The sequence below is a fragment of the Tachyglossus aculeatus genome, chromosome X2, assembly GCF_015852505.1.
Source record: "Tachyglossus aculeatus isolate mTacAcu1 chromosome X2, mTacAcu1.pri, whole genome shotgun sequence".
Lineage (NCBI taxonomy): Eukaryota > Metazoa > Chordata > Mammalia > Monotremata > Tachyglossidae > Tachyglossus > Tachyglossus aculeatus.
Genome location: NC_052100.1, coordinates 5,252,629 through 5,278,509, shown reverse-complemented (window position 1 = coordinate 5,278,509; position 25,881 = coordinate 5,252,629). Strand labels below are relative to the sequence as shown.

At 59.0% G+C, this 25,881-nt stretch overlaps 1 protein-coding gene across 4 annotated transcripts; it reads right to left on the bottom strand.

The window, feature by feature from the left end:
* Nucleotides 1–269: 269 nt before the first annotated feature.
* On the bottom strand, nucleotides 270–25,881 carry PDLIM7 (PDZ and LIM domain 7). 4 transcript variants are annotated; one of them, XM_038771182.1, is made up of 14 exons: nucleotides 21,165–21,287; nucleotides 20,866–20,965; nucleotides 14,833–14,984; nucleotides 14,057–14,087; nucleotides 11,224–11,240; nucleotides 10,581–10,673; nucleotides 10,110–10,252; nucleotides 9,833–9,869; nucleotides 7,072–7,127; nucleotides 5,687–5,924; nucleotides 4,973–5,153; nucleotides 4,045–4,165; nucleotides 1,373–1,488; nucleotides 270–1,169 (listed from the first exon to the last, which is right to left on the bottom strand). In XM_038771182.1, exons 2-14 carry the CDS (start codon nucleotides 20,959–20,961, stop codon nucleotides 1,083–1,085), a joined length of 1,368 nt encoding a protein of 455 aa, XP_038627110.1. In that variant the 5' UTR covers nucleotides 20,962–20,965; nucleotides 21,165–21,287; the 3' UTR covers nucleotides 270–1,082. The 4 variants fall into 4 exon arrangements, with proteins under 4 accessions (XP_038627110.1, XP_038627109.1, XP_038627108.1 ...); XM_038771181.1 differs by lacking the exons at nucleotides 10,581–10,673; nucleotides 11,224–11,240; nucleotides 21,165–21,287 and adding exons at nucleotides 11,915–12,096; nucleotides 25,822–25,881; XM_038771180.1 differs by lacking the exons at nucleotides 10,581–10,673; nucleotides 11,224–11,240 and adding an exon at nucleotides 11,915–12,096.

Here is a 25,881-nt window from a genome sequence, read left to right as displayed (position 1 = left end):
CTTAGTACAGTGCCTGGCACATAGTAAGTGCTTAACAAATAATTAAGGACACAGCCCAGGCCAGAGAGTGGGGTGGTTCAGGATGGGGCAGAAGGGAGGGGAGAGTGTATGTATGTTTGTGGTCAGGGGTGAGCCAATCGTTCCTGGCCTAGGGAGGAAGTGGCAGCCAACAACGAGGTTACATTGTTGTACTGGACTCTCCCCAGCGCTCAGTACAGTACTCCGCACACAGTACGCACTCAGTAAATATGATTGAGTGACTGACTGACTTCTGGATACGAAAGGTTTTATTAAGGCACTAAAAGCAAATCAAGCCCCGGGCTAGGGGCTGCAGGGAATAGGTACGCCGGGCGGAGGGCTCTAGTCCGCAGACCCTCTGCGGGGGTTGAGCGTGTGCTCCCGGCTGAGTGGCGTGGAGAAGCGTGGCCCCCCGGGCTCTTCCATGTCACTTTCAGCTCCAAGGGAACTTCCTGGACCCCCTCCTCCCCCCTTAGTCCAGTCAGAGCCCCTATCCTGCTGAATCCTCCCCTGGGGCTCCCCACAAGACCAGACCCACCACCGCTGCCATGCCCACCGCCGGGGAAGCCCCCGTGGCCCTGTCTGGTGTCCTCCTGCCCGGGCCTCTGCAGCCGGGCAGCCGGATCCCCGGGCTGATGGTGGCTGGACCCTCAGGCTGATGGCGGTTGGAGGTCCGTGGTCTCCACCATGAGCAGGGCAGTGGGCTCACACTGAGGGGCGGTTCTGGTTCTTCCCAATGCCCCGACCTATGGCAGGGGAAGCAGCTGCCCGGCCCCGGGAGCTCCCAGGGGGAGGGGTGGGGGAAATCTGGGGACCCTCTTCCCTACTCTCCAGATCAGCCTGCAATCTCAGCCTGATAGGAGGGGCAGAGGAGTCTTGGACATAGGTTTGGGAGGAGGTTGGAACGGGCAAGGCCCTTGCCAGGGGCTGGGGAAGGGATGGTGGATGGGGGTGGGGTGGGGGGATTCCAGCCTCCCCCTGCCCCAGGGACGTGGCTCCAGGAGTGAGGCGGAAGCGGGGGGCGTGGTTGGCAGCGGTGGCCATGGAGCGAGGCGGCTAGTTGCTCAGACGTGAGAGAAAGCATGACTCTTGCATAAAGGCTTGTCCTTCTTGGAATAAAAGGTCTTCCCTTCCAGGTTCATCTGACAGATCTAAGGGAGGAGAACCGGGTCACAATGGGGAGCGGTGGGGGAGTAGGGAAGGGCAGGGGTAGGGGCAGAGGGCAGGCCAGGGAGTGGAGGGTGCCTCATTCCCACCCGAATCCCCTTGCTGGGCAGAGCAGGCTTTGCCCCCGACTAGGATGAGACTTGGCGGAGGTTTGAGGGGGCAGGGGAGGAGCAGGGCGCTCTCTCACCGCACAGACGAAGCAGGTGTCATGCCAGCTGAAGCCCAGAGCCTCGAGGAACCGGTCCCCGGCATCAATCTTAAAGTCACAGCCCTGGCATTTGGTGCCAAACATCTTCTCATAGTCTGTAGGAGTAGGGGGAGGAAGGAGGAGGAAGAAGAGAGGAGCCCAAGTCATTTCTCAAGAACTCCCTGCCTCGGTGGAGTCATCGCAGCCCCCCACAATCTACCCCAATGCCATCCCTTCGGCCCCCAGGGTCTCCTCCCCACGGACCCTCCCATAAACCTAGCCAGTTCCCCTCTTTCCCTGGCACTACCAGCCTCCCACCGAGAGGCTCCATTCAGAATCTCCCCTCTGGCTTGCTCCCAACGCAGCCCCTGACCAATCTTCCCTGAACCTCCCCTCTCCCAAGAGAGTCCCCACCCTGTCGCCTGCTGTAGAAAAGGGGCTGGAACCCCCACCCGCTCACTAAGCCCATTCTAAACCTGCCCTACTGCCCTCAACTGAATGGCGGAGGGGATGGTGAAGGGAGGGAGAAGGGGCCGGAGCCCCTCCCCTAAGATGGGGGGGGCACCTCAGCAGTGGTGGGTTTGGGGAAGAAACCACTTCACTTCTCCCAGGATACTTTGCGGCTCTGCCCAAAGATGGAGGGCCCCCTGCTGCTGTTGCCATGGCAACATGGCACAAGCCAGCAACCCACCATAGAGGGCAAGAAGACCCCTGGGGCCTGGGTGTTCATGTGTATGTGTGTTGGAGGGGGCAAGGAATAGAGATTTCCTATCCCTGTGGACACCCCCCCCGCCCCATCCTCGAGAACTCACATCATTAACGTCAACCTCCGACCCCTCTCTGTTGTTTTCCTCCCACACTCGGTCTGCTTCTGAGGTCTGCTGCTGGTTCTTCCTTCACACTGCCTCACGCGCTATCAGCCTTCCCACTTCACCCTTAGCCCAGCCCGGTCACTGTAACGGCTTCTTTCATTCATTCATTTATTCCGTCGTATTTACTGAGCTCTTACGGCATGCAGAGCACTGTACTAAGCTCTTGGGAGAGTCCGATACAACAAGGCTTCTGCCTTCGCGGCCTCGAGGTCTCCAGCCTCCCTGCTGTTAATCCAGGCTGCTTCACTTGTCCTTTCTTCTTAAAATGCAGTTTATTACACCTCTTCGCTCTAGTCTTCCCTGGTTACACCTCAGTACTTCTGCAATCCCACCTACACTCCACCCAGGCTGGAAGCTTTTCGATCACATCTGCTGACTCTATTGTACTCTCCAAAGTGTGGAATCCAGTGCTCTGCACTCAGGAGATCAGAAGTTTCTTGAGGGCAGAGGCTGCGTCTACTGCCTTTATTGTACTCTCTCAAGTGCTTAGTCCAGTGCTCTGCACACATTGGGCACTCAAATGCAACAGATCTGACTGTACTGACACCCTTGTGTTCTCACTGCTGCTTAAGACACTCTGTATATATCTTACATACCCTATTACTCATGTATGCGACCATTTCCCATCCCCATCCTAGCTGTAATTTAGTGTCTGTCTCCCCCATTAAGTTGTAAGCTCCTTTAGAGTCGGGATCATGTCTGTAACTTCTAATATACTACTACTACTGTGAGCCTGTTGTTGGGTAGGGACCGTCTCTATATGTTGCCAACTTGTACTTCCCAAACGCTTAATACAGTGCTCTGCACACAGTAAGTGCTCAATAAACAAGATTGAATGAATGACTAGTACTATTAATAATACTACTACTGATAATTGTGGTACTATGTGCAAATCATGAGCTAAGCACTGGCGTAGATGCAAGATAATCGGGTGGGATACAGTCTCTGTCCCACATGGGGCTTCCAATCTAAGGGGGAGCAAGAACAGGTACTGAATCCCCATTTTGCAAATGAGGAGTTTGAGGCCCAGATTGTAAGTTCATTGTGGGCAGGGAATGTGTCTATTTATTGTTAAACTCTCCCAAGTGCTTAGTACAGTGCTCTGCACACATTAGTACTCGATAAATATGACTGAGTGACTTGAAGGCCACACGGGAGGCAAGTGGCGGAGCTGGGATTAGAATCCGGGTCTCTGGATCACTGGGTCACTGAGCAGCATGGCTCAGTGGAAAAAGCCCGGGCTTTGGAGTAAGAGGTCACGGGTTCAAATCCCAGCTCCGCCAACTGTCAGCTGTGTGACTCTGGGCAAGTCACTTCACTTCTCTGGGCCTCAGTTACCTCATCTGTAAAATGGGGATTAAGACTGTGAGCCCCACGTGGGACAACCTGATCACCTTGTATCCCCCCAGTGCTTAGAACAGTGCTTTGTACATAGTAAGCGCTTAATAAATGCCATCATTATTATTATTATGGGTTCAAATCCCAGCTCTGCCAACTGTCAGCTGTGACTCTGGGCAAGTCACTTCACTTCTCTGGGCCTCAATTCCCTCATCTGTAAAATGGAGATTAAGACTGTGAGCCCCACGGGGGACAACCTGATCACCTTGTATCCCCCCAGTGCTTAGAACAGTGCTTTGCAATAGGAAGCGCTTAACAAATACCATCTGGACTCTCAGGCCCATACTCTCGCCACTAGGCCACGAAGCTCTCCGAAGGGCTTAGTGTAGTGCTCTGCACACAGTTGATGCTCAGCCCACTGAATCAGTAGAAGGCCCCCCTCCCTCCTCCTCCAGTCTGTACCTCTCTCACAGTACGGCTGCCCTTCCTCCATGTAAAATGCCCGGTTCCGGATGGGAGTCTTGCACGCGGCACAAGTGAAGCACTGCACATGCCAGGTCATCTTGAGGGCATGCATGATCTCCTACGGGAGGGCGGGTGGGAAAACAGGGACGACATGAGACAGAAGACACACACACACATATACCCGGAAAAGTTACCCGGGGGGGCCCAAGCCCTAATGAAGATCGTCTATTAAGCACTTATTACATGCCAAGCACAGGAGCAGATTCAAGATAATCAGCTCGGACCCCTTCTCTGCCCCTCACAGTGCCTAAATGGGAGGGGGCAGGGGTCTTTTATCCCCACTTTGCAGAACTGGAAACCCCTTTTCGGTCGGGAAACCTGTCTGGCAAATTTGTTATATTGTAATAATGATAACGATGGCATTTATTAAGCGCTTACTATGTGCAAAGCACTGTTCTAAGCGCTGGAGAGGTTACAAGGTGATCAGGTTGTCCCAAGTGGGGTTCACAGTCTTAATCCCCATTTTACAGATGAGGTAACTGAGGCACAGAGAAGTGAAGTGACTCGCCCAAAGTCACACAGCTGGCAACTGGCGGAGCCGGGGTTCGAACCCATGATCTCTGACTCCAAAGCCCGTGCTCTTTCCACTGAGCCACGCTGCTTCTCCCAAGCACTTGGCACAATGCTCAGTGTACATTAAGTGCACAATAAATACCAGATTGACCGATTGAGAAAACCAAGGCCCAGAGAAGTTGAGTGACTTATCCGAGATCCCAAAGCAGGCCGGGAGTCTCGGGACTCCCCATTCCGTGTTCTTTCTGCTAGGCTCTGGAACCTTCCCCTCCCTGCTGCGTGGGTTGGGGTGGGGACCACCCGCCACCCCTCCCAGGTCAGATCCTTTCCCCCGGCCTCACGGGGACCTCACCCCGGCGATTTTCTTCTTGCACTTGGCACAGCTGGGAGCAAAGCGCGTGTCGTAGCACTTGGGGCAGAAGACGGAGCCCTTCTCCTCGAAAAAGCCGCCCTCGTCCAGCCCCTTCCGACACTGGCAGCAGACGAACTCCTCGGGGTGGTAGTAATGGCCCAGGGCCACCAGGTAGCGTCCCCTACAGGCGGGGTGAATGGGGAGCGGGGAGGAGTCATGGGGGGGGGGCATGGGGAGGGGTATGATATGAAGGGGGCAACTACTGCAGTTTTTTGAGGAGGCAGATGACGTGCCCTGAACGATTTTGTAGAAATCGTTATCACGGATAATGATAATCCATCATCTACCCCAAAAATGATGGGGTAGATACCATCAAGTCCGGTTGGACACAGTCCCTGTCCCACATGGGGCTCACAGTAATCATTTTACAGATGAGATACCCAGAGCACAGAGAAGTAAAGTAACTCTCCCAACATCATAAAGCAGACAAGTGGCGGAGCCGGGATTAGAACCCAGGTCCTTCTGACACAGGTCTGTGTTCTATCCACTAGGCCACGCCACTCCTACAGTCTGCCCTCAATACATATGTCCAACTGGTCGATTCCTTAAATGATAAAGGATGGACTGGAGCTGGAAGAGACAGAAGGCTAGGAAGTCAGCAAGGAGAGGGCAGGGTCGCAGGGAGGAAGGGGGCGGGGAGGAGGAGGCCCTCACCGGATGACCTTGTTGCACTGGTGGCAGACGGGAGTCTTGTGGGCGTCGGGGGCCTGCTGCGCGGCTTGCACGATGGAATTGCGGTTCTGCACGGGGGTGGGGGTGGCGGGCTGGCTGTGTCTGGTCAGGACCGTGCTGGTCTTGTCCGGGGCGTAGCGCTCGGCGAACGAGGGGTCCACGGCCCAGGGCGGGCGACTGGTGGTTCCCGCGGGGGCGGGAGGCCTGGGGGCGGCCGAACCTACAACAGCCAAGAAGCAGTATCTCCAGCGGGGCTCTGCCCGCTACAGTGCCTTCATTCAATTGGACTTCTTGAGCACTTACTGGGTGCAGAGCACTGTACTAAGCACTTGGGAGAGGACGACAGAATAAGCCCTTGACACAGTGCTCTGCACATGGTAACATATCTATTCTATTTATTTTATTTTGTTAGTATGTTTGGTTTTGTTCTCTGTCTCCCCCTTTTAGACTGTGAGCCCACTGTTGGGTAGGGACTGTCTCTATATGTTGCCAATTTGTACTTCCCAAGCGCTTAGTACAGTGCTCTGCACATAGTAAGCGCTCAATAAATACGATTGATGATGATGATGAATAAACAAACTCCCTGCCCACAACGTACTTGCAGTCTAGAGAACGAGGCTGTAAGCTTTCAAATTCCTTACGGTACAAGCTCTTTGTGGGCCAGGAACTTGGTACTTTGTTATTCTGCACTTCCTGAGCGCCTAGCCTAGTGCGCCATTGTCGCTCAATGAATGCTATGATTACCTCCTTGAAGGCAGGGACCATGTCTATTGAATCTACTGAACTCTCCCAAGTGCTCAGTACAGTATTCTGCACACAGTTGACCATAAGCTCCTTATAGGCAGGGATTGTTTCTACCAACTCTACTGGACTCTCCAGAGTGCTCAGTGATAATAATAAAAGGGGTATTTTTTTAAGTACTTACTATGGCCCAGTACTGTACTAAGCGCTGGGGTAGATACCGTCAAGTCTGGTTGGACACAGTCCCCGTCCCACATGGGGCTCACAGTAATCATTTTACAGATGAGATACCCAGAGCACAGAGAAGTAACTCTCCCAACATCACAAAGCAGAGAAGTGGCGGAGCCGGGATTAGAACCCAGGTCCTTCTGACACAGGTTTGTGTTCTATCCACCAGGCCACACCACTCCTACAGTCTGCCCTCAATACATATGTCCAACTGGTCGATTTTAAGACCTCCGCCCCCTCACTCCCGCGGCCAGCTTTCCTAGACGAGACTGAGGAAGGGGCTCGTGGGTTCTGAGCAGAATTTAGCGCTGGGTGGGCGAGTAGTCCCCAACGGAGTCACCCCCAGCCTGTTCCCGGTGCCAACGAGCCTCGCCCTCCCTCTCCCCCTCCATGCTTACCCGGCCGTGGCTCCGGTGGCATCACTGCCGCTGTGGAGTCCGTTTTGAGCACCTGGCTACAAAGTCACCAGTTAAGCCCACCCTGCCCGGGGAGGGGGGTACCAACAAGCACAATCAGTGCCGCCGCCACCCCGCCGGAGGCCTTTCCCAAAGGCCGAACAGAGCAGATGCGGGGCCGGGTGGGGGAGACTCCCAGAAGAGGCGGTGACCCGGGCTTGGTTGGGGAGGCCGGGCCAGAAGCTCGGGTCCTCAGTGGCCACAGGCCATGCAGTAATCAATCAATCAATCAATCGCATTTATTGAGCGCTTACTGTGTGCAGAGCACTGTACTAAGCGCTTGGGAAGTACAAGTTGGCAACATAATGACCCCCGGTGGCCAGCTCTGTTATCGCAGGGGCTACAATCTCCAAGCTGGATTCAGGAGGGGCTTCAGGGGCGGGGAGAATGGCTGTGCCCAGCCCCCCAAAATGACCCTACTGCCCATTCTGCGACCAAAGGTCAGCAGGGTCCTCAGCTGAGAGAACGGGGCGGGGGGAAGAGGAGGGACAGACAGGGAACAACCCTCGAACTACAGGGAAGCGGATGGAGCTGTTGCAGGTGGGCCGCCCCCCTCAAGGCTGGAGATCTTGAGGGGGGCTGCCTCCAATGCCCCCCATCCCCAGGTCCCCCAGGCCTGAATGCGGGACCCCTCAGGGTAGCACAGGCCGAAGAGCTGGAATCAAGCCGGGGCCAAGACAGGAAGACCCGGCTCATATCCTCCGCCCCCTCCCCAGGTCACTCCTCCACCCTAAACCCACCCAGAGTGAGGGGGGCAGGAAGCCAAGTGAGATGGTGGAGGTGGCGGGGGTGGGGGGGGCATCTTCTCCTCCTCTTGTTCCCAACAAACCCCCCCTGTGCACACGGAGTCCCGGAGAAGTGGGTGGGACCATGACCAGCTAAGCAGGAGGGGGCTCGGACATAGACACGGACCCCTGGGCCTAGGATGCCCAGAGGAGATGGGGGGTCCCTGGGGCTGTGGAACCGGACAGAGCCTAGACCCAAACCAGTGCCAGGCTGTGTCTCTCAGATTGGGCCAGTGGTTCCCCTGCCCCTTTCCCAACACGGGATACCCGCATGCCCCACCAGATGTGTGTATTCCAACCCCAGTACCACATATGGAAAATTACCTCTCCCGGCAGGAAGTCCAACCCCAAATCAAAAGTCACCAAACAGCAGGCCCTGGCTTGGGCAGCTTTTTGGAGGGTCCTGCAAAGGCCCACCCATCCACCCACCCTACTATGCTATGGCCCTGGCCTCTCACCTCGCATCTACACCTTAGACCCCAGACCAGCTGGCAGGGAGGACAGCAGAGGAGGGAGAGAACTCCAGTTATTTTGATTCTTGGGGTTCCCCGCCAGAACATCAACCCCAACCTACCCAAGGACAGCAAGTGAGAAATAGAGAAAGAGACACAGAGTAGGAATATTTATTTTGACAGCAAAGTAGAGCCCAGACCCCACCCCTACTCCTTTCCCACATCATCCCAGAGGGCTGAGAGGCTTCCTGGAAGCCAGACCTCCAGTCAGGTGAGCCCTTAGGTCAGCTGCTGGGAAGGAGGCAGGAGTGAGGTGGGGGGGTGGGGGGGAAATAAGCAGATTGCCTGGAGGGAGAAACTGAAAATTGGGGGAGGGTTGGAGGTTGTGCAAGAAAGCTTAGACACCCCTCCCACCCCCGGCCCCGGCAACCAGATGACTGTAGCACTGTAAGTTGGAGAAAGGGCAAGGTGGAGGTTTTGGCTGACCCCAGAGCTCGACCCCAGAAGTGGCTGCATCGCACAGGAAGCCAGGAAGATGAGGCCAGTGGAGGAGGTTTCATCACCGCCCTTTGACCAGGACAGGAACTGGGAAGGTGGGCAACAGGCTGACCCCTGGCCCAAGGAGGAACCTCTAGGTTGGACGGGGGAGGCGGAGGGCAGCGTGGAAGGAACCAGCACAGATAAAGGCACCAAACCCCAGGCTGGGACACCAGGTGAGCCAAGGGGCAGGTAGGGGAGACAGCACAGAGAGGAAGCGTGGGCAGGTTGGCAGAAAGGCAGAGAGCGTGGGCAGTGAGCCAGCCGGCTCAGAGGGGCACGAACGCAGCGCGAGGGGGTGGGCTGCGCCCCAGGTCCCCTGGCTCCGAGCTAGGACAGCACATTCAGGACGTGGGCAGAGCGCAGGTGGTGCCAATCCCGCAGGCGGGTGTAGCGGGGGCTCTGCAGCTCCGTGACAAACTTTTCCCTGAGGGATAGAACAGAAGGGAGAGGAGGAGGCGGCGGAGGAGGAGGCAGAGGAGGGTGAGGAGGAGACAGAGGAGGGCGAAGAGAAGGAAGAGGAGGAAATCAGGAAGAGAAGGTGGAGGAGAGGCAGAGGAAGTGGAAGAGGAGAAGGCAGTACAGGTAGAAAAGGATGTAGAAAGAGGAAGTGGCGATGGAGAATGAGATGAGGAAGAGGAGATGGATGAGGAGAAGGCAGTAGGGGTAGAGAAGGTGGAAGTGGTGGAAGAGGAGGAAAAAGGAATCAAGGCAGAAGACCAGGGCCTCCAAGAGGCAGGAGAGCAATTCTTAGTCTGAGCAGGAGGACGGAAGAGAGGGGTTCAGATCCCGGGGCCCGGCCGGACCCCCAGGGGCTATGGAGGACCCAGCCGGAGCCCCTGCGAGGCAGGGGGGCCGGGGCATATGGGCCTTGGGAGCCGGCAGGGGGGAGAATGGGAGCCGGGGCCAGGGACCCTGACTGGCTTTTACCTGGACTTTTGAAGATGTTCCTCATCGGGATCTCGCACTGAGAGAAGCAGGAAAGAGCACAGTGAAGAGGAGTCCCAGGCAGCAGAGAGAGCCTTTCACCACCACCCCCCAGCATAGCCAGGGAGGAGGATGAGGAGGAAGAGGAGGAAGAGGAGGAGGACGGGGCGGGAGTGGGGCCTATGAGGAGAGGAAGGGTGGCAGGGCAGAGGATGGAGGGGTCCCCGGGGCCCGAGTGGCTCCAGGGAAGCCTCTGGGGAGCAGCCCGGTGAGCACTTACTGAACTCAGTGCCCGTCAGGTGGGCGAGGATGCGGAAGGAGCGGGACTGGCCAGTGCCCGTGCGCGGGTGCCAGTCCTCAGTATCCTCCATGAGCCGCTTTTTGCTGGCATCCCCAGGCAGGCCGGCCAGATGCGGGGTGTGCCTGAGGGGTGGGGTGGGATGAGGGCTAGCACCGTGCCTTTTCCCCCGGGGGGCACCCACATACTGCCCGACCCCAGCTGGCCCCCTGGGGCATTGCCCTCCAGAGACAGCAGGGCCCAATGGAGCAGGGCTGTGGGACAAAGGTGGGCAGCCCCATCCCAGCTCCCTGCCCACCACCCAGGCTGGCACCTCCAGCTCCCTTCTGCATCCACAGCCCAGACTGGGCCCTGCTTTCTGTCCCCGGATCTCTCGGGCCCTCCTCCCCCTGGGGGGTGGGGGGGGGGGCAGGCTGGGGCCAAACCCAGCCCTCCCTGCTTCTCGTCCCTTACTCTTCCTCCGGGAAGAAGTGGCCCAGCTCAGGTGGCAGCGCTCGGGCTGGAGGAGGGGCTGGCAGCTTCACCTCTGGGGTCTTGACCCCAACTCTAGCACCAGGGCAGGTGGGTGACAGTGGGGCAACAGCAGCAGTGAGGGGAGGAAGAGGGCCAGGAGGTGGTAGGGGGACAGACAGAAACAGAGAGACACCGGGTCAGCGGAAGAGAAACACAGAGGCTACCGACCCACCCCGAGACAGACGGGCCGTCCAGAGAAGGTTGGCCATCGCGCCCTGGAGCCCGCCTGAATTTCCAAAAAGCAGGGCCGGCGGAGAAGACAGCTGGGCCCTCGTCCCAGGGGCAGCAGGTGGAATGAGACAGAGTTGGGGGCCGCAACTCCCTACCCTCCGAGGTTGGCACGTGAGCAGGGGGCAATGGATGCCGGGAGCAGAGGGAGACCCACTTCCCGCTGGGCGGAGGCCAGTCGGTCCCAGGCGGGGAGGGAGTGGGGTCGGACACTCTGGTGTCCTACCCGAGAGCAGCCTTGGGGGACCGGGGAACCCCGAGGCCCCAGGCCGCACCAGACAGGCACCACCTTTACCAAGCCTTCATGGGGGTGGGGGAAGAGGGAAGAATAGATAGGAAGAGGGGTGCCACTGACTTGTCAGAGGAGTCCACCTGTAAAGGAGAGAGACAGAGAAGGGAAGAGAGAAGGGGAGGGAGGGAAGAGTGGGAGAGATGACAGGGACAGAGAGACAAGGAGCTCAGATTAGCCAGCTAGAACTGGAGTCTGCATCTTGGGGAAGACACCACAACTCACTTTCTGACCTGAAGACCCCAGAGCCCCCTCCCCGGCCCACTGACCCTGGCACCAATGGCACAACCTGGAAATGAGGTGCACATCCAGCCCCTCGTCAATAGCAAGCCACCGGAACCCTAGGGGCCAAAGGCCGGCGGGTAGCGGGGCACGGCCCCACATCCACCCAGTGAGCCAGGCACCGACCCCGGGCCCACTGCCCGGGCCCCTCACAGAGCTCCTGGGGCCAGAGGGAGGAGCGGAAGAGGCCGAGCCCAGGGAGAAGATAGGGTCGGATGACATGGCGGGTGGGGAAGGGGTGTGAGAGGACTGACCCTCAAAGGAAGCTGCCTACAATTCTAGCTCTGGTCACCAGGAGCTGCTTCAACCCTGCTGCAAGCTTCCCAGCAGCCAAGAGGGGAGGGGGCAGGCAGAGGAGGGCAGGGGGAGCCCGCCGGGCCCCCCCAAGAGCAGCCCACGTGCAGAGGCAGGGGGGCCCCAGCCAGCCAAGAACGCAGCAGGCGCCCGGCCCCAGCCCCTGTATGGTGCGACGTACCCGTTCTGCTGGGGGGAGTGGGTGGGCCTGGGGGGCGACGGGTAGGCCACGGCCTTCGTCACCAGCCCGGGGGTCCCGGTCTCCGTGGGCGAGCAGGCCCCGAATGGCCGGGCAGTCTTGTTCAGGGCGGCGCTGGGCACAAAGCTATAGTGCGGGGGCTCGGCGGAGCCGGGGCTGGGGTCCTGGGCAGAGACAAAACAGCACCCGGGGGGCTCAAGTGGGGCTGGGATGGGGGCAGCACGGTGCCCGATCCCAGGCAGCGGCTGCCAGTTCAGCCGGACCTGAGGGGGAACTCGGTGGAGGGAGGTGGTAGACCCACCCTTTGTCCCCCCACCACCACAGCTGGCTGGGGGAGGGGTCTCCTTGTAGGAACCGGTGTGGGGTTCTCCGGTTACCCCCGGGGGTCTGAGTCCCCCCCACAAGCCCCGCCAATGACAACTCGGGAGCCTCCCAGCCCCTGCTGCCGTTGCCATGGGAACAGGCCGGCCGGCCAGCCGGCGGTCCTGGGCTCCCCACATCTGGCCAGAGGCTCGTTGGCAGGCTACTCTGTTTTCCCGTTTTCCCGCCGCCAGCACGGAGGGTGGAGGAGGGGAGGGGGCTCGCCGCACTGGATGAGCTCATCCCAGGCCGGGACCCCCCTCCTCGAGCCGGGGCTAGGAAGCTGCCCCCAAACCCCAGGCCCTCCCCGCACTGCCCCCAAAGGTGCCCACCCACCCCGTCTCAGGCCCTGGCACACAGCAGCCTCACACACTTTGCGGATGCAGTTAGTGCCCCTTCTGGACCCTCCCCAGTGCTTCATGCCTCCCTCCCCCCTCCCCACCAGGGACACACATACAGGATCCAAGCGCAGCCAGCCCTGCTCTCCCTCTCCCTGCACAGGCACAGGATGGGCCAGGATCAGGACTCAGTTTCCCCAACCCTGCCAGTGTAATGGGGGGGGGGGGCGGGGGGCAGGGCAACGAGTGCTCGGGGCTAGGATGGGTGGGGATCAGCCCAGGGAGGACCAGGCAGCAGTGTTTCCCGCCCCCAATCCTCACCCCGCCTCCTGGCTGCGGGTCTCATTCCCGCCCTTGGGCCTGTGGGAGCCCAAGCGGGGGCGGCTGGAAGCCCCCTGGCCGACCCCCAAGCCTTACTGCCAAGGGCCAGGACAGACCGGACATGGGGGGTTGGAGAGGGGCGGGGGAGGGAAGAGAAGGGGAGAGGGGCAAAACTTTCCCTGTCCAGGTGGGGCTTAAGACGGGTCAAACCCCAAGCTCCCAGCCCTAGTGGGGTGGGCAGGGCCTCCCTGCCTCCCCGTAGACCCCACCCCACAACCCTTTGGCCTCGGCCTCTGCAGAAAGCCGAGCCCGGGCCCCAGACGCCAACTCCAGGCGCTGCTGAGACAGGCCTGGATCTGGACGCCATCCTGAGCAGGAGCCGGGGCCTGGGGGTGAGGGGAAATGGAGCTTTCCTCTTCCCCCACCACCCGCCCTCCAGCCTGGTGGTTTGGGGGGCGGGGGGGGGGGGGGGGGGGGCTCTGCACGTTGACTCTCCTCAATGACCCTGCAGGGCCCTGACCTCATCAGCTTCTGGTCCCATCCTGCTCCGTGGGTGGGGAGGGGGCTGGGGTGGGGGGCGATGGGTGTGTGTGTGGGGGGGGGGGGGTGCCTGTTCTAGCCTGGGCCCCAAGGGCTGTTTGGATGGCCAGAGGGGTCGATGGGGGGTGGGGGGCGACGGGGAGAAGGGAGGGAGGAAGGGAGGGGGAGAAAGGGAAGCTGGGAGGAGGGAGAGGTGAAATGGAGGAGAAGGGAAAAGTCCTGGCCCCTAAGCATCCGGCCTCCCTTGGATCGGGCTACAACCCACTGACTGACTGACGGTCTGGTCTGAGCAGTGACTTAGGAAGAACCGGTTCCATCTGGTAGTGGGTGGTTCCGACCCCTCACCTCATCCTTCCAACTACGGGAGGGGCAGGAAAAGGGAAAGGGAAGATCCCTCCGGTCCCAATGAAGGACCCCGAAGGGTCCCCCTTTCTCGGTTCACTCTCCTAAAGCCCAGGTGCAGCGGGGCCCCCCTGGGAGTGGGTTCCCCTGAGCGAGTGGGGGTGAAGGTGATGGGTGCGAGGGGCCCCAGTAGTCCAGGAGAAAAAGAGCAGGGGCGACTTACCTTCTGTGGCCTGCCCAGGAGCGGCTGGGCCCTGACGGTGGGGGCGGAAAGAGAGACTGGTCAGGTCAGCATCCCTCTCCCCTAACGCCCACCCCCCACCCCAGGCACCTAAAACCCCTCAGGGTCAGGAAGGTCAACCCGTGGCAGAGGGCTCAGGGAAGTGAGATTCTCAGCCTCCTGCAGCCAGCGGGGTCATTCAGGATCAGGGACGGTGGGGGTGGAACCCCTCTCAGTGAAGGCCACCCCTGGTTCCACCCCCTGGTCACCCGCTTCCCACCTCCTGCCTGCCAAGACTTCCCGTCCAAACACTGCCCACACCTGCCCTAGTGCCAGCCTCCGGCCCTCTGCCCCGTCTCTTCCCCACCGGGCGGGCCGATCCCTGCCACTCCAGCAGGCGCCCCTGGTCAGATGCCATGGGGGCAGAACCGTGGGTCCAGCCTCCTCTGGGGCTGCCCCCATTCCCCCCGGCCCATACCAAGCCCCAGGCCCTGCAACAAGCTGGCACCCACGGCCTCTCTTTCCCCTCCGCTCCCCGCCCAGCAGGAAGAGCAGCGACCAACAGCTCGGCCGCCTCAGCTCATGCAATTTCCTCAGCGTCCGGCGAGGTGATTGGGAAGATTGAGAAAGGCCCCTGAGACCGGTGGCTGTCTCCTGCCCCGTCCCGAGCGCCTCCTGACTAGCGGACACAGACCCAACCCCGCACTTCAGGCGGGCCGGGGGGACGGGACACGCTCTCCGGCCCCCGGGAACCCCGGCGTCCCCGGCCCTCTCCGTACCGGCTCAGGCTGAGGCCCAGTCTTTCTCCGCAGGCTCGGATCTTGTTCTGGGCCTCGATGTGGGTTAGCGTGCTGGTGCTCTCTCCGTCGATTGCCAGCACCCAGTCGCCCACGCCCACGCCCGCCTGGGCCGCCTTGCCCCCCGGCGTCAGCTGCAACACAGACGCAGAGACACCCTTGGTCTCGGGGCCCCCCAAGGCCTTGACCTCCGGGTTCCCCTTGCCCGGGATCCCCAGGCCACCCACCTGTATCCTGCTTCTGAACTAGCACCAATGCCCCTGCCCCCCTGGTGTGTGTGTGTTGGTGGGAGGGCTGTGAGCTTCCGGCTGCTTAGACCCCACCGCCCCCGGCCCCTGAAGGCCGGGCATCGACCCCCCCCACCGAATCACGGCCTGGACAGGCAAGAGGGGCAGGGAGGTGGGGCGGCGGAGGGAAAGGGAGAGGCCGAGGCCCGGAGAGGTGAATCAGCTTTCCCGGCAGTCACTGCGGCCCAAGGGCCCAGCAGCCTGGAGACTGCAGCAGACAGCTGCTGCCGCCCTCCTGCTGCCCGCCTCCCCACCCCGGTGAGGGGGAGCGAGTCCTGGGGACCGCTCTCCCCACCCTCCACCCCCCCAGCCCCCGCCCAGACATTACCTCATCGCCTCTGGCCTCAGGCACTGATGGCTGGGACCCAGGCCAGGACCCCACCCCCACAGCCACTACGGGGAAGGAAAGCGGGGATGGGCCAGGGAAACAAAACCCCTGGCCCCCCACCAAAAAGGGGGGACGAGAGAGAAGCCCCCCACCCTCAGGACTGCCGACAACAAGGACTGGGGAATCTTGTCCCCTCCAGGGGCCCTCCAACTCTGGACACGATCACCCCTCCCTTGTCAGCTGCGGGGGGGCCCGCTGGGGCTCTCACCCTTCCGGTCATGACCTCAGCATCGCTCTAGGAGGTCCAACCCCGGGCACTGCCCCTGACCCCCACTGGCTGCCCCCTCAGCCCCACCGGGGTCCGGACAGGCCTGGCCGTCGAGCCCCAGCTTTTCTCCTGGACAGTGGCCTCGCGCCACCCCCACCTGCCCGGACGATGACTGGCAGGAGGTTGGGCACGGGCCAACCCTGCTCCAGGGGCTCGAGCACAAACCTGCCCTGCCCCCCTGGAAGACCCTGCTGCACCGCTAGTGCCTGCTGTACCTTGGCAACCAAGCCCACCCAGTGCCAGCTATATTTGGGGCGGGGGACGAGGCCTGCTCAGCAACTATGGGAACCAACCCAGAGTCACCAGAGGGGAACTGGGGGGGTGGGAAGGGCCCCACAAGCAGGGAGCGAGGGATGAGGTGGGAAGGGGCGGGGAGCCAAGAATCCCTATTAGCCAAGCCCACATTCCCTAAGTACACAATCTGGATCGGATGGGGGGGAGGGGGGGCAGTGAGGGGCTGGCGAGACCCTCCCAGGAGGCTGTGGTTCCCAGAACTCGACTCCAAACCTGCAGATTGTAAATCACTTCTCTGGGCCTCAGTTACCCCATCTAGAAAATGGGGATTAAGAGCGTGAACTTCATGTGGGCCGGGGACTCTGTCCAACCTGTTAACTTGTCTGTACCCCAGCGCTTAGAACAGTGCTTGGCAAATAGTAAGCGCTTAACAAGAACCATAATTATCATTACTCTCCTAAGTAAATGCTCAATAGATACCACTTCAAGACTGTGAGCCCGTTGTTGGGTAGGGACCGTCTCTATATGTTGCCAACTTGTACTTCCCAAGAGCTTAGTACAGTGCTCTGCACACAGTAAGCGCTCAATAAATACAACTGAATGAATGAATGAATTGATTGCGGAGGGGTGGGGCAGGCGGAGAGGGATGCTAACACTTCGTGGGCTGGGATGTCTGGGAAGGGAGGGAATGGAGGCCAGGGGGCACAGACTCCAGACTGGGAGCTCCTTGTGGGCAGGGAACCCTGTCTGTTTAATGTATTCTCACCAGTGCTTATTACAGTGCTCAGCACACAGTAAGTGCTCAATAAATACGACTGACTCACTGACTGGCACAGCCGATCCGGGGCCACTCCCAGCACGCCATGCCTTGTTGAGAGACTGGGGGGCAAGGTCTCCCACTCAGGGCCCCAACAGCTGTCCACCCAAGGGAGCCCTTTGAAAAGACTCTCGGGAAGGATCAGTGGCTATAGCTCCCAAATGGGCACCTCTGGGCCAGCAAGCCCTCCCGCAACCATGGCCAACCAGGGGCACAGCCTGGGGTCAACACTGCCACCAGCCTCAGCGGTTGCCTGCCTAGTCACCGGATTAGGCCCTTCCACGTGCCAAGCACTTGGAGAGATATAAAGTAATCAGATCAGACTGCCCAGAAAGGGGGAGGGCGGGCAGGGAGTTTTATCCCCGTTTTACGGAGGAGGAAATTGAGGTCCAGAGAGGCCGCCTCCCTTGCTCGAGGTCACACAACGGGTCAGGGCTGGAGTGAGAGGCCCAAACATTTCTCATCTGCCGTTGTCTACCTGGCCTTCCCCCTCTCTACCCAGCTGATGTCATGTGTGTGTGTTTTTTGTGTGTGGGAGGGGGTGGTCGGAGGCCCCTGCCCTGCTCCCCCGACGTTGGGCAGGGAGGGCGTCTGCAGGCAGAGCACCAGAGCCAAAGCAAACAGCAGAGAGGATATGGAGGGGAAGGAAGGGCAGACCAACCGGCGGCCCTGCTCCCTGCTCTCCCCGCCGCCCTTCCCACCACCCCCAACCCCTGAGGCCCCCACCCCCGCAGCCTCCGCCGAAGACAAGGCCAGGGCCGGGCTGGAAACATTTGGGGTCTGCGTACTCCAGGCTGGAGGATGGGGACTCTGCGGCCTCCTCGGGAAAGGAAAGGAGGCAGCTAGACTGGGGTCAGAGACTCCTCACTGAGGCTAGGCCCTCCCTCTGCCAGGCACCCGGGGAACCGGGGTCAGCCCCCTCCCTCCACACCAAGCAGGTGCCCGAAGAGGCACCCTGGCAACTTGCCTTGGGTGTGGCTTCTGGCTCCCTCCCTAATCCCTTCCCTTGGCACGAGCGGGGCTGACCAGGAACAGCCCAGTCCTGGCCCGCCGTTTGGCCACCCAGCCGCTGCTGGCCAGCCCATTCCCGCTGGCCCTCCAGCCACTTCCCGGGGTGACCCCCAGCCCGGGGACGGAGACCCAGTGGACGGGTCAGTGTGGTTCTTTGGCCAGGCCTGCTGCCCGAAGCCAGGACCACACCGGGGGTGGTCTCCCCGGACCCTTGAACAGGAGTCCTGCCTCATTTCTGCCTCCGGTCCGGATCCTCAGCCTCAGTTTCCCCCACCCCGCCAGGGCTTCGATCCCCCGGAGTGGTGCAGCCAGCTGGCAGACACTCGGGCACTGTGTCCTCCCTCCCTTCCTAGGAGAGTCTTGGGAGAAGGGCCGATACCCCAGGGAGGCAGCAGGGCCCAGTCAATGAGCCCAGAGACTGGGATTAGAATCCCGGCTCTGCCACAGGCCCGCTGTGCCACCTGGGGTAGGTCACTTGCCTCTCTGAGCCTCAGTTTCCTCATCTGCAAAATGGGGTAAAGGCTCTTTTCATTCTCCCCCTTAGACTGTGCGCCCTGGAGAAGCAGCGTGGCTCAGTGGAAAGAGCTCAGGCTTTGGAGTCAGAGGTCATGGGCTCAAATCCCGGCTCTGCCAATTGTCAGCTGTGTGACTCTGGGCAAGTCACTTCACTTCTCTGGGCCTCAGTTACCTCATCTATAAAATGGTGATTACGACTGAGCCCCCCATGGGACAACCTGATCAACTAGTAACCTCTCCAGTGCTTAGAACAGTGCTTTGCACACAGTAAGTGCTTAATAAATGCCATCATCATTATTATTATTATTATGAGGGACCGGGACTGTGCTTTTCTGGTTTTTTTATGGCATTTCAGCATTTTCTTTAGGTCAAATATTGTGTTCTACCTAATTACCTTGGGTCAACACCCAAAATTCAATTATTTTCTGGTGTTTTTTAAGGGCTAGTTAGGTGTCAAGCACTGTTCTAAGCACTGGGGTAGATACAAGTTAATCGGGTCGGACAAAGTTCCTGTCTCATGTGGGGCTCATAGTCTCAGCACAGAGCTTGGTGCACAGTGAGGTCTCACTAAATGCCCTTGCTAATACCCAGAGACTGGGGAAAGGAACAGAGCCTGGCTACCCAGAGCTCATAGTGGCTAGAGCCCAGGCCTGGAAGTCGGAAGGTCATGGGTTCTAACCCCAGCTCTGCCACTTGTCTGCTGTGTGACTTTGGACAAGTCGCATCATTTCTCTGTGCCTCAGTTCCCTCATCTATAAAATGGGGATTGAGACTGTAAGCCCCACGTGGGACAGGGACTGTGTCCAGCCTGATTTGCTGGTATCCACCCCAGCGCTTAGTACAGTGTCTGGCACATAGTAAGCACTTAATAAATATCATCATAATAACAATATTATTATTATTATTATTATTAGGGGAAAAGAAAGAGGGTGCAGAGAGTAAAGGCCAAAGAGTCATTCAAGTCTCCAGCCCAGGGCGGTGAGGGGGGAGAAGGCTGTGCGTAGTCCTCAGTCCCTGATACTCCGTGACCCCAAATCCCAGCTACGCCCCACTGCTGTCTCCTATCCTCCACCCCATCTTCCCGCTGGCACGTGCTCCCAAGCAGATATTTCCATCTGGGAACAGGAGTTGCTGCCCAACTTCTTGGAGACCTACGACCAACACCCCTCCCGCCCCCGGGGTCCGTTCAGGAGGACTGGCTTAGCTCATGGGGGTCTCCTCGGGCCCCACCCAGCTAAGCCCACACCCTGGGGCTGAAGGGTAGGCTGAGGGGGTGAGGGAGACAGACCCTTAGCTTTTTCCTCGATTTCTCCTCTCTCCCCGCTCAGCCCCAGGGCCCTGCAGGGGCTGGGAAGCCCGCCTGCTGCCAGCTGCCCACCCCGAGTCTCCTCGCCCGCCCTGGGCCCTGCCACCCGGCCGCGCTCGGCTCCGCTCCGCCACATTCCAGGGCTTATAAGGCAACAGTCCCAGAGCCAAGGCCAGCGCAGTCGCAGATCTGTGGATGCACGGCTCAGGGAAAGGGGACATGGAGGCTTTGTGGGCCCACAGCTCCAGCCCGGCCCCCCTCCCGTGCCCACCCTTCCTCCCCTCACCCCACCCTCCCCCTGGGGGGGGTCTGCCTGGCCTCCCAAACCACTGTCAGGCTGGGACAGGGGACCTCCATGGGGGACCGCCAGATGAACCCTGAGGGGCTGAGTGTATTCCAGCCACTCAACACAGGCCCTCAGGGGGAAACCTGGGGTCAAAGGGCACCCAAGCGGGATGCCACTCCCTGGGGTCATTCCAAGCTGGGCTGAGAGGGTCCAGAGCCAATACGGGGGGGGGGGGGGGGGGGGGGGGGGGGGGGCGGGGTCTCTTCTGGAGACCTGGCCCCTTCCCCACTTCAGGGACCACTGACTTCAGGAGCAGTAAGCTCCAGCCCACCACCCACCTTCTCCTCGCTGGGGGAGGGAAGCCAGAAGTCCCATCAGCAGGAAGCCCAAGGCGACCTTCGCCCTGCCCCCCACCCCACGGGACAAAGGGAAGGTCCCACCTGTGGATTCAAGATTAGTTGGCCTCCAGCTCTTCTGGCTTTTAGGACAAAGCCACGGGTTTGTATGTGATCATCCCTGCCCCACTTGGCGCTCACAGTCTTAACCCCCATTTTACAGAAGAGGTAACAGGCACAGAGAAGTTAAGTGACTCACCCAGAGTCACACAGCAGACAAGAGGCAGAAACTCAGTAACTTCTCCGTACCTCGGCTTTCTCATCCATCCCGTCTCTTAGATTGTGGACCTCATGAGTGACAGGGACTATGTCCGATCAGAGTATCTTCAATCTACCCCAGCGCTTAGTGCATGGCACATAGTAAGTACTTAAATACTGTTATTGCTATTATTTACAGGGCAGCAAAAAGCCCCGGGTGGTGACCTCCCTGACCCCAGGCCTTCTCTGCTCCGCTCTGGGAGACCCCCCCACAAAACACACACACACACACACACACGTGTCTCTTACCCGAGAGATGGAGAGGGGCATATTGAAGTCCTTGCCACCCTGTAGCCGGAAGCCCCAAGGGGCTGGGCCATCCAGCGTGATCTTGTAGGAGTCCATGGCACTGCCAGAGAGAGGGAGAGTTGGAGGGGGGACGGGGAATGGAATTGCGATCAGCGGGCTGCTTGGCCCACAGCGATTTGGGCAGGGTCCCCCCCCACCCCACCCACTCTAGCCGGTAGGTGCTCCACGGGAAGACGGGGGTGGGGGCACCGAGCACCCCTGCCCCAGAAATCCACTAGGCTGAGGCCAAGGTGGCTCACCTGGGAAGGACGCAGACTCTGAGTTGGGGCAGACCTGGTTTATGCCCAGTCCCCAGGGGACCCAGGCAGTGACCACGGAGCGGGAGGAAGGCCCCCCCCCACCCAAAAGGAGCTTCCAGCTGGTCCCGAGTGCCCCCCACAAGGCAGCCCTTGTAACCCTCCCTCTCCCTAGTTAGGGCTCTCAGCCGCAGCAGGACCAGGGTTTGTCTGTTCCTACTCGGGCTATATAAGGCATGAAAATCGACACCGGCTTGTGAGGGGCTTGGGGAATCAGGCAGGAGAGGAGGGGAGGGGAGGGGAGGACGGAGTTAGTCAGAACCTTGGGGGTCAGGGCCCCGGGCTACGCCCCTCCCTCCATCCTGCAGAAACGGGAGCCCCCGGACCCTACCTTTGGCAGGCCTGGGGAGAAAGGGAGACGCTGAAGTCTCCCAGGTCAACCCAGAGGGCCACTGAGCTGACCCTCCCGGACCCAGAAGCCCCCGCCTCCACCCAGGGGATCCTTAAACTCCCCAAGAACGGGTGTGAAACCACAGTCTCTCTCCTGGGAGGAAGGAGCTCTGCAGAATGGCTAGTCTGCACTCCCACCAACCCCTGGGACTGGCATGGCCTGGGGAGCCAGGGTCCGAAGCCGGGCTGGGGTGGGGGGCGGCTTCCCGAACTCGCCCCTGCCCAATTGTCCAGGCAGGGCTCCATCGGCTCAGGGGCCGGAGGGAGACATGCAGAGAGACGCCAGCAGAGCAGGAGGGAGGGAGATGGGAGTCTGCAGAGCAGCGGTCCAACCTTGCCCCCAGACAGGGCAGGGCAGGGCACCAGCCTGGGCCCATTCTCCAGGCAGGAACGGAGCCTTTCCTGACAACTCACGAGGCCAGGGAAGAGTGACCTGAAACCCAACCCTGCCGTCTGCCCTGCCTGCCTGTGGGCCCCTCTGAGATCCTTCCCACTGCAGGCCTGGGCCCCTTCTGCCCCATCTCCCTGTGGAATAATAGTTATTATTATTAGGGTATTGGTTAGGCACTTACTGTGTGCCAAACACTGTTGTAAACACTGGGGCAGATACAAGGTAACCAGCCTGGACACAGTCCCTGTCCCACAAGGGGCTCACAGTTTTAACCCCCATTTTACAGGGGAGGTAACAGGCACAGAGAAGCCAAGTGACTTGCCCACGTTCACCCAGCAGACAAGTGGCGGGCCCGGGATTAGAACCCACGATCTTCTGGCTCCCCACTACGCCACGCCGCTTCTCGTGGAAGGTCGGGGGCTGGGGTAGCCAGGACGGTCAGGGCTGGGAGTCGGCATTTCTGGGGTCCCCTGGAGAGGAGTTCAACAAAAGTCCGGGTCCCCCTTCTTTGCGGAGGACTTGGAGATCCCTCTGCAGTTTGCTCCTGAACTCTTTATTGCCTGGAGAGAAACAGGAAGGGCTTGGAAGACTTTTCCCAGTGAAAGGGAAGGCGTTTATCAGGCCTCGCTGGGTAGGGGGTGGGGAGGACAGTGGGGGAGGGGGCGGCTTGGTCAGCAGGCCTGAGGAAGCCAAGCAGACACGTACGTCTCCCCGGAATGTCCCCTCTCGGACCTCCCTGGACCGTCTGGGCTGCCTTCGGGGGACCCACCCGCCCACGGGGGAGGATCCAGGGGTCAGGGACAGGGGTGCGGGGGCGACCATCGGGTCCCTGCGGTGGATGCATTTGGGGGAGGGGGCTGGACTCAATCATTCCATCGCAGTTATCGAGCCCTTACTGTGTGCGGAGCGCTGTGCTTAGCTCTTGGAAAGTACAATTTGGCAACAAAGAGAGACCACCCCTACCCAAATCGTGGCTCGGTGGAAAGAGCCCGGGCTGGGGGGTCGGAGGTCGTGATCCCGGCTCCGCCACTTGTCAGCTGGGTGACTTTTGGGCAAGTCACTTCACTTCTCTGTGACCTCAACTGTAAAACGGGGATTAATAATAATAATGATGGCATTTGTTAAGCGCTTACTTTGTGCCAAGCCTTGTTCTAAGCGAGCCCCGCGTGGGACAACCCGATGACCTTGGATCTCCCCCAGCCCTCAGAACAGTCCTTCTAGACTGTGAGCCCGCTGTTGGGTAGGGACCATCTCTATATTTTGCCAACTTGGACTTCCCAAGCGCTTAGTACAGTGCTCTGCACACAGTAAGCACTCAATAAATACGATTGAATGAATGAATGAATGCTTGGCACATAGCTTAACAAATGTCGTTATTCATTCAATCGTACTTACTGTGCGCTTACTTGTGTGCTGAGCACTGTACTAAGCGCATGGGAAGTACAAGTCGGCAACAGAGACGGTCCTTACCCAACAACGGGGTCACAGTCTAGAAGCTATAATTAAGATATTAGAACTTATTATAACTAAGGTTGCCGGTTTGCACTTCCCAAGCGCTAAGTACAGTGTTCTGCACACAGTAAGCGCTCAATAAATACGACTGAATGAACAAATTCTTATTGTTAGAGAGGGGTAGCCGGGAAAAGGGGTGATGGCAGGGAAGGGATGGGGAGGACCCCCAAAATCCAGTCCTTGTTGGGCTCCTGCCAACGCCCCTCACCCAGGGCCCCCAGGACCCCCATCTCCAGCGCTTAGAACAGTGCTTTGCACATAGTAAGCGCGGGTTAGAGAAGCAGCGTGGCTCAGTGGAAAGAGCCTGGGCTGGGGAGTCAGAGGTCATGGGTTCAAATCCCGACTCCGCCACTTTCAGTCAATCATATTTATTGAGCGTTTACTGTGTGCAGAGCACTGTACTAAGCGCTTGGGAAGTCCAAGTCGGCGACATATAGAGACGCTCCCTACCCAACAAGGGGCTCACAGTCTAGAAGGGGGAGACAGGCAACAAAACAAAACATGGAGACAGGGGTCAAAATCGTCAGAACAAATAGAATTAAAGCTGTGTGACTTTGGGCATTCATTCAAGCGTATTTATCGGGCAAATCAATCACTTAACGTCTCTGTGCCTCAGTTCCCTCATCTGTAAAATGGGGATGAAGATGGCGAGGCCCCGGTGGGACCTTATATCCTCCCCAGCGCTTAGAACGGTGCTTGGCACATAGTAAGCGCTTAATAATAATAATAATAATGGCATTTTTTCATTCAATCATCATCATCATCAATCGTATTTATTGAGCGCTTACTATGTGCAGAGCACTGTACTAAGCGCTTGGGAAGTACAAATTGGCAACACAGAGACAGTCCCTACCCAACAGTGGGCTCACAGTCTAAAAGGGGGAGACAGAGAACAAAACCAAACATACTAACAATCGTATTTATTCATTCATTCATTCAATCGTATTTATTGAGCGCTTACTGTGTGCAGTGCATTTATTGAGCGCTTACTGTGTGCAGAGCACTGTACTAAGCGCTTGGGAAGTCCAAGTCGGCAACACACAGAGGAGGTCCCTACCCAACAGTGGGCTCACAGTCAAGAAGGGGGGCTTTTATTAAGCGCTTACTATGTGCAAGACTGTGAGCCCACTGTTGGGTAGGGACCGTCTCTACATATTGCCAACTTGTACTTCCCAAGCGCTTAGTCCAGTGCTCCACACACAGTAAGCGCTCAATAAATACGATTGAATGAACGAATGTCTAGACTGTGAGCCCGCTGTTGGGTCGGGACCGTCTCTATATGTTGCCAACTTGTACTCTCCCAAGCGCCTAGTACAGTGCTCTGCACACAGTAAGCGCTCAATAAATACGATTGAATGAATGAATGAATGAATGTCTAGACTGTGAGCCGGCTGTTGGGTAGGGACCGTCTCTACGTGTTGCCAACTTGTATTCTCCCAAGCGCTTAGTCCAGTGCTCCGCACACAGTAAGCGCTCAATAAATACGATTGCATGAATGAATGCTGCCACCTTGGACTTCCCAAGCGCTTAGTCCAGTGCTCCGCACACAGTAAGCGCTCAATAAATACGATTGAATGAACGAATGTCTAGACTGTGAGCCCACTGTTGGGTCGGGACCGTCTCTATATGTTGCCAACTTGTACTCTCCCAAGCGCTTAGTCCAGTGCTCCGCACACAGTAAGCACTCAATAAATACGATTGAATGAATGAATGTTGCCAACTTGTACTCTGCAGTGCTCCGCACACAGTAAACGTTCAATAAATACGACTGAATGAATGAATGAATGAATGTCTAGACTGTGAGCCCGCTGATGGGTCGGGACCGTCTCTATATGTTGCCAACTTGGACTTCCCAAGCGCTTAGTCCAGGGCTCCGCACACAGTAAGCGCTCAATAAATACGATTGAATGAATGAATGCTGCCACCTTGGACTTCCCAAGCGCTTAGTCCAGTGCTCCGCACACAGTAAGCGCTCAATAAGTACGACTGAATGAATGAGTGAATGCTTACCAAACACCACAATTATTCCTTACTATCTCCCGTCTTGGACTGGGCCGGGGACTAAACGGGGGGTGGGCCCGGACCGGGGGGGGGGGAGGGGGACGGCGAAGTGAGTAAGAGGCAGACGAATGACTAAGGCGGCGGTGGGAGGAGGAGGAGGAGGAAGGGGGGGAGGAGGGGGAGGAGCAGCGTCGGTCCTGTCCTTAGAAGGAGCTCCCTCCGGGTCCCCGAGGGGGCGTCGGGTCCGGGAGGGGTTCCCGGGGAGGGGTCCCCGGGGAGGGTCCTCGGCCCCGCGGCCCCCGTTACCTGCCTGGCTCCGGCTCCGGCTCCGCCCGCCGTCGCCGCCGAGGCCGAGGCCGCTGGCTG

What these genes read in the sequence shown, in the direction of transcription:
- PDLIM7 (XM_038771181.1), bottom strand. Translation starts at nt 20,961, where the DNA reads ATGGACTCCTACAAGATCACGCTGGATGGCCCAGCCCCTTGGGGCTTC. An exon ending in CCTGACGGGCACTGAGTTCA is followed by an intron (nt 9,870 to 10,109) that starts GTAAGTGCTCAC and finishes TGCTTCTCTCAG; the next exon opens with TGCGAGATCCCGATGAGGAA. An exon ending in ACACCTGCTTCGTCTGTGCG is followed by an intron (nt 1,170 to 1,372) that starts GTGAGAGAGCGC and finishes CTCCTCCCTTAG; the next exon opens with ATCTGTCAGATGAACCTGGA.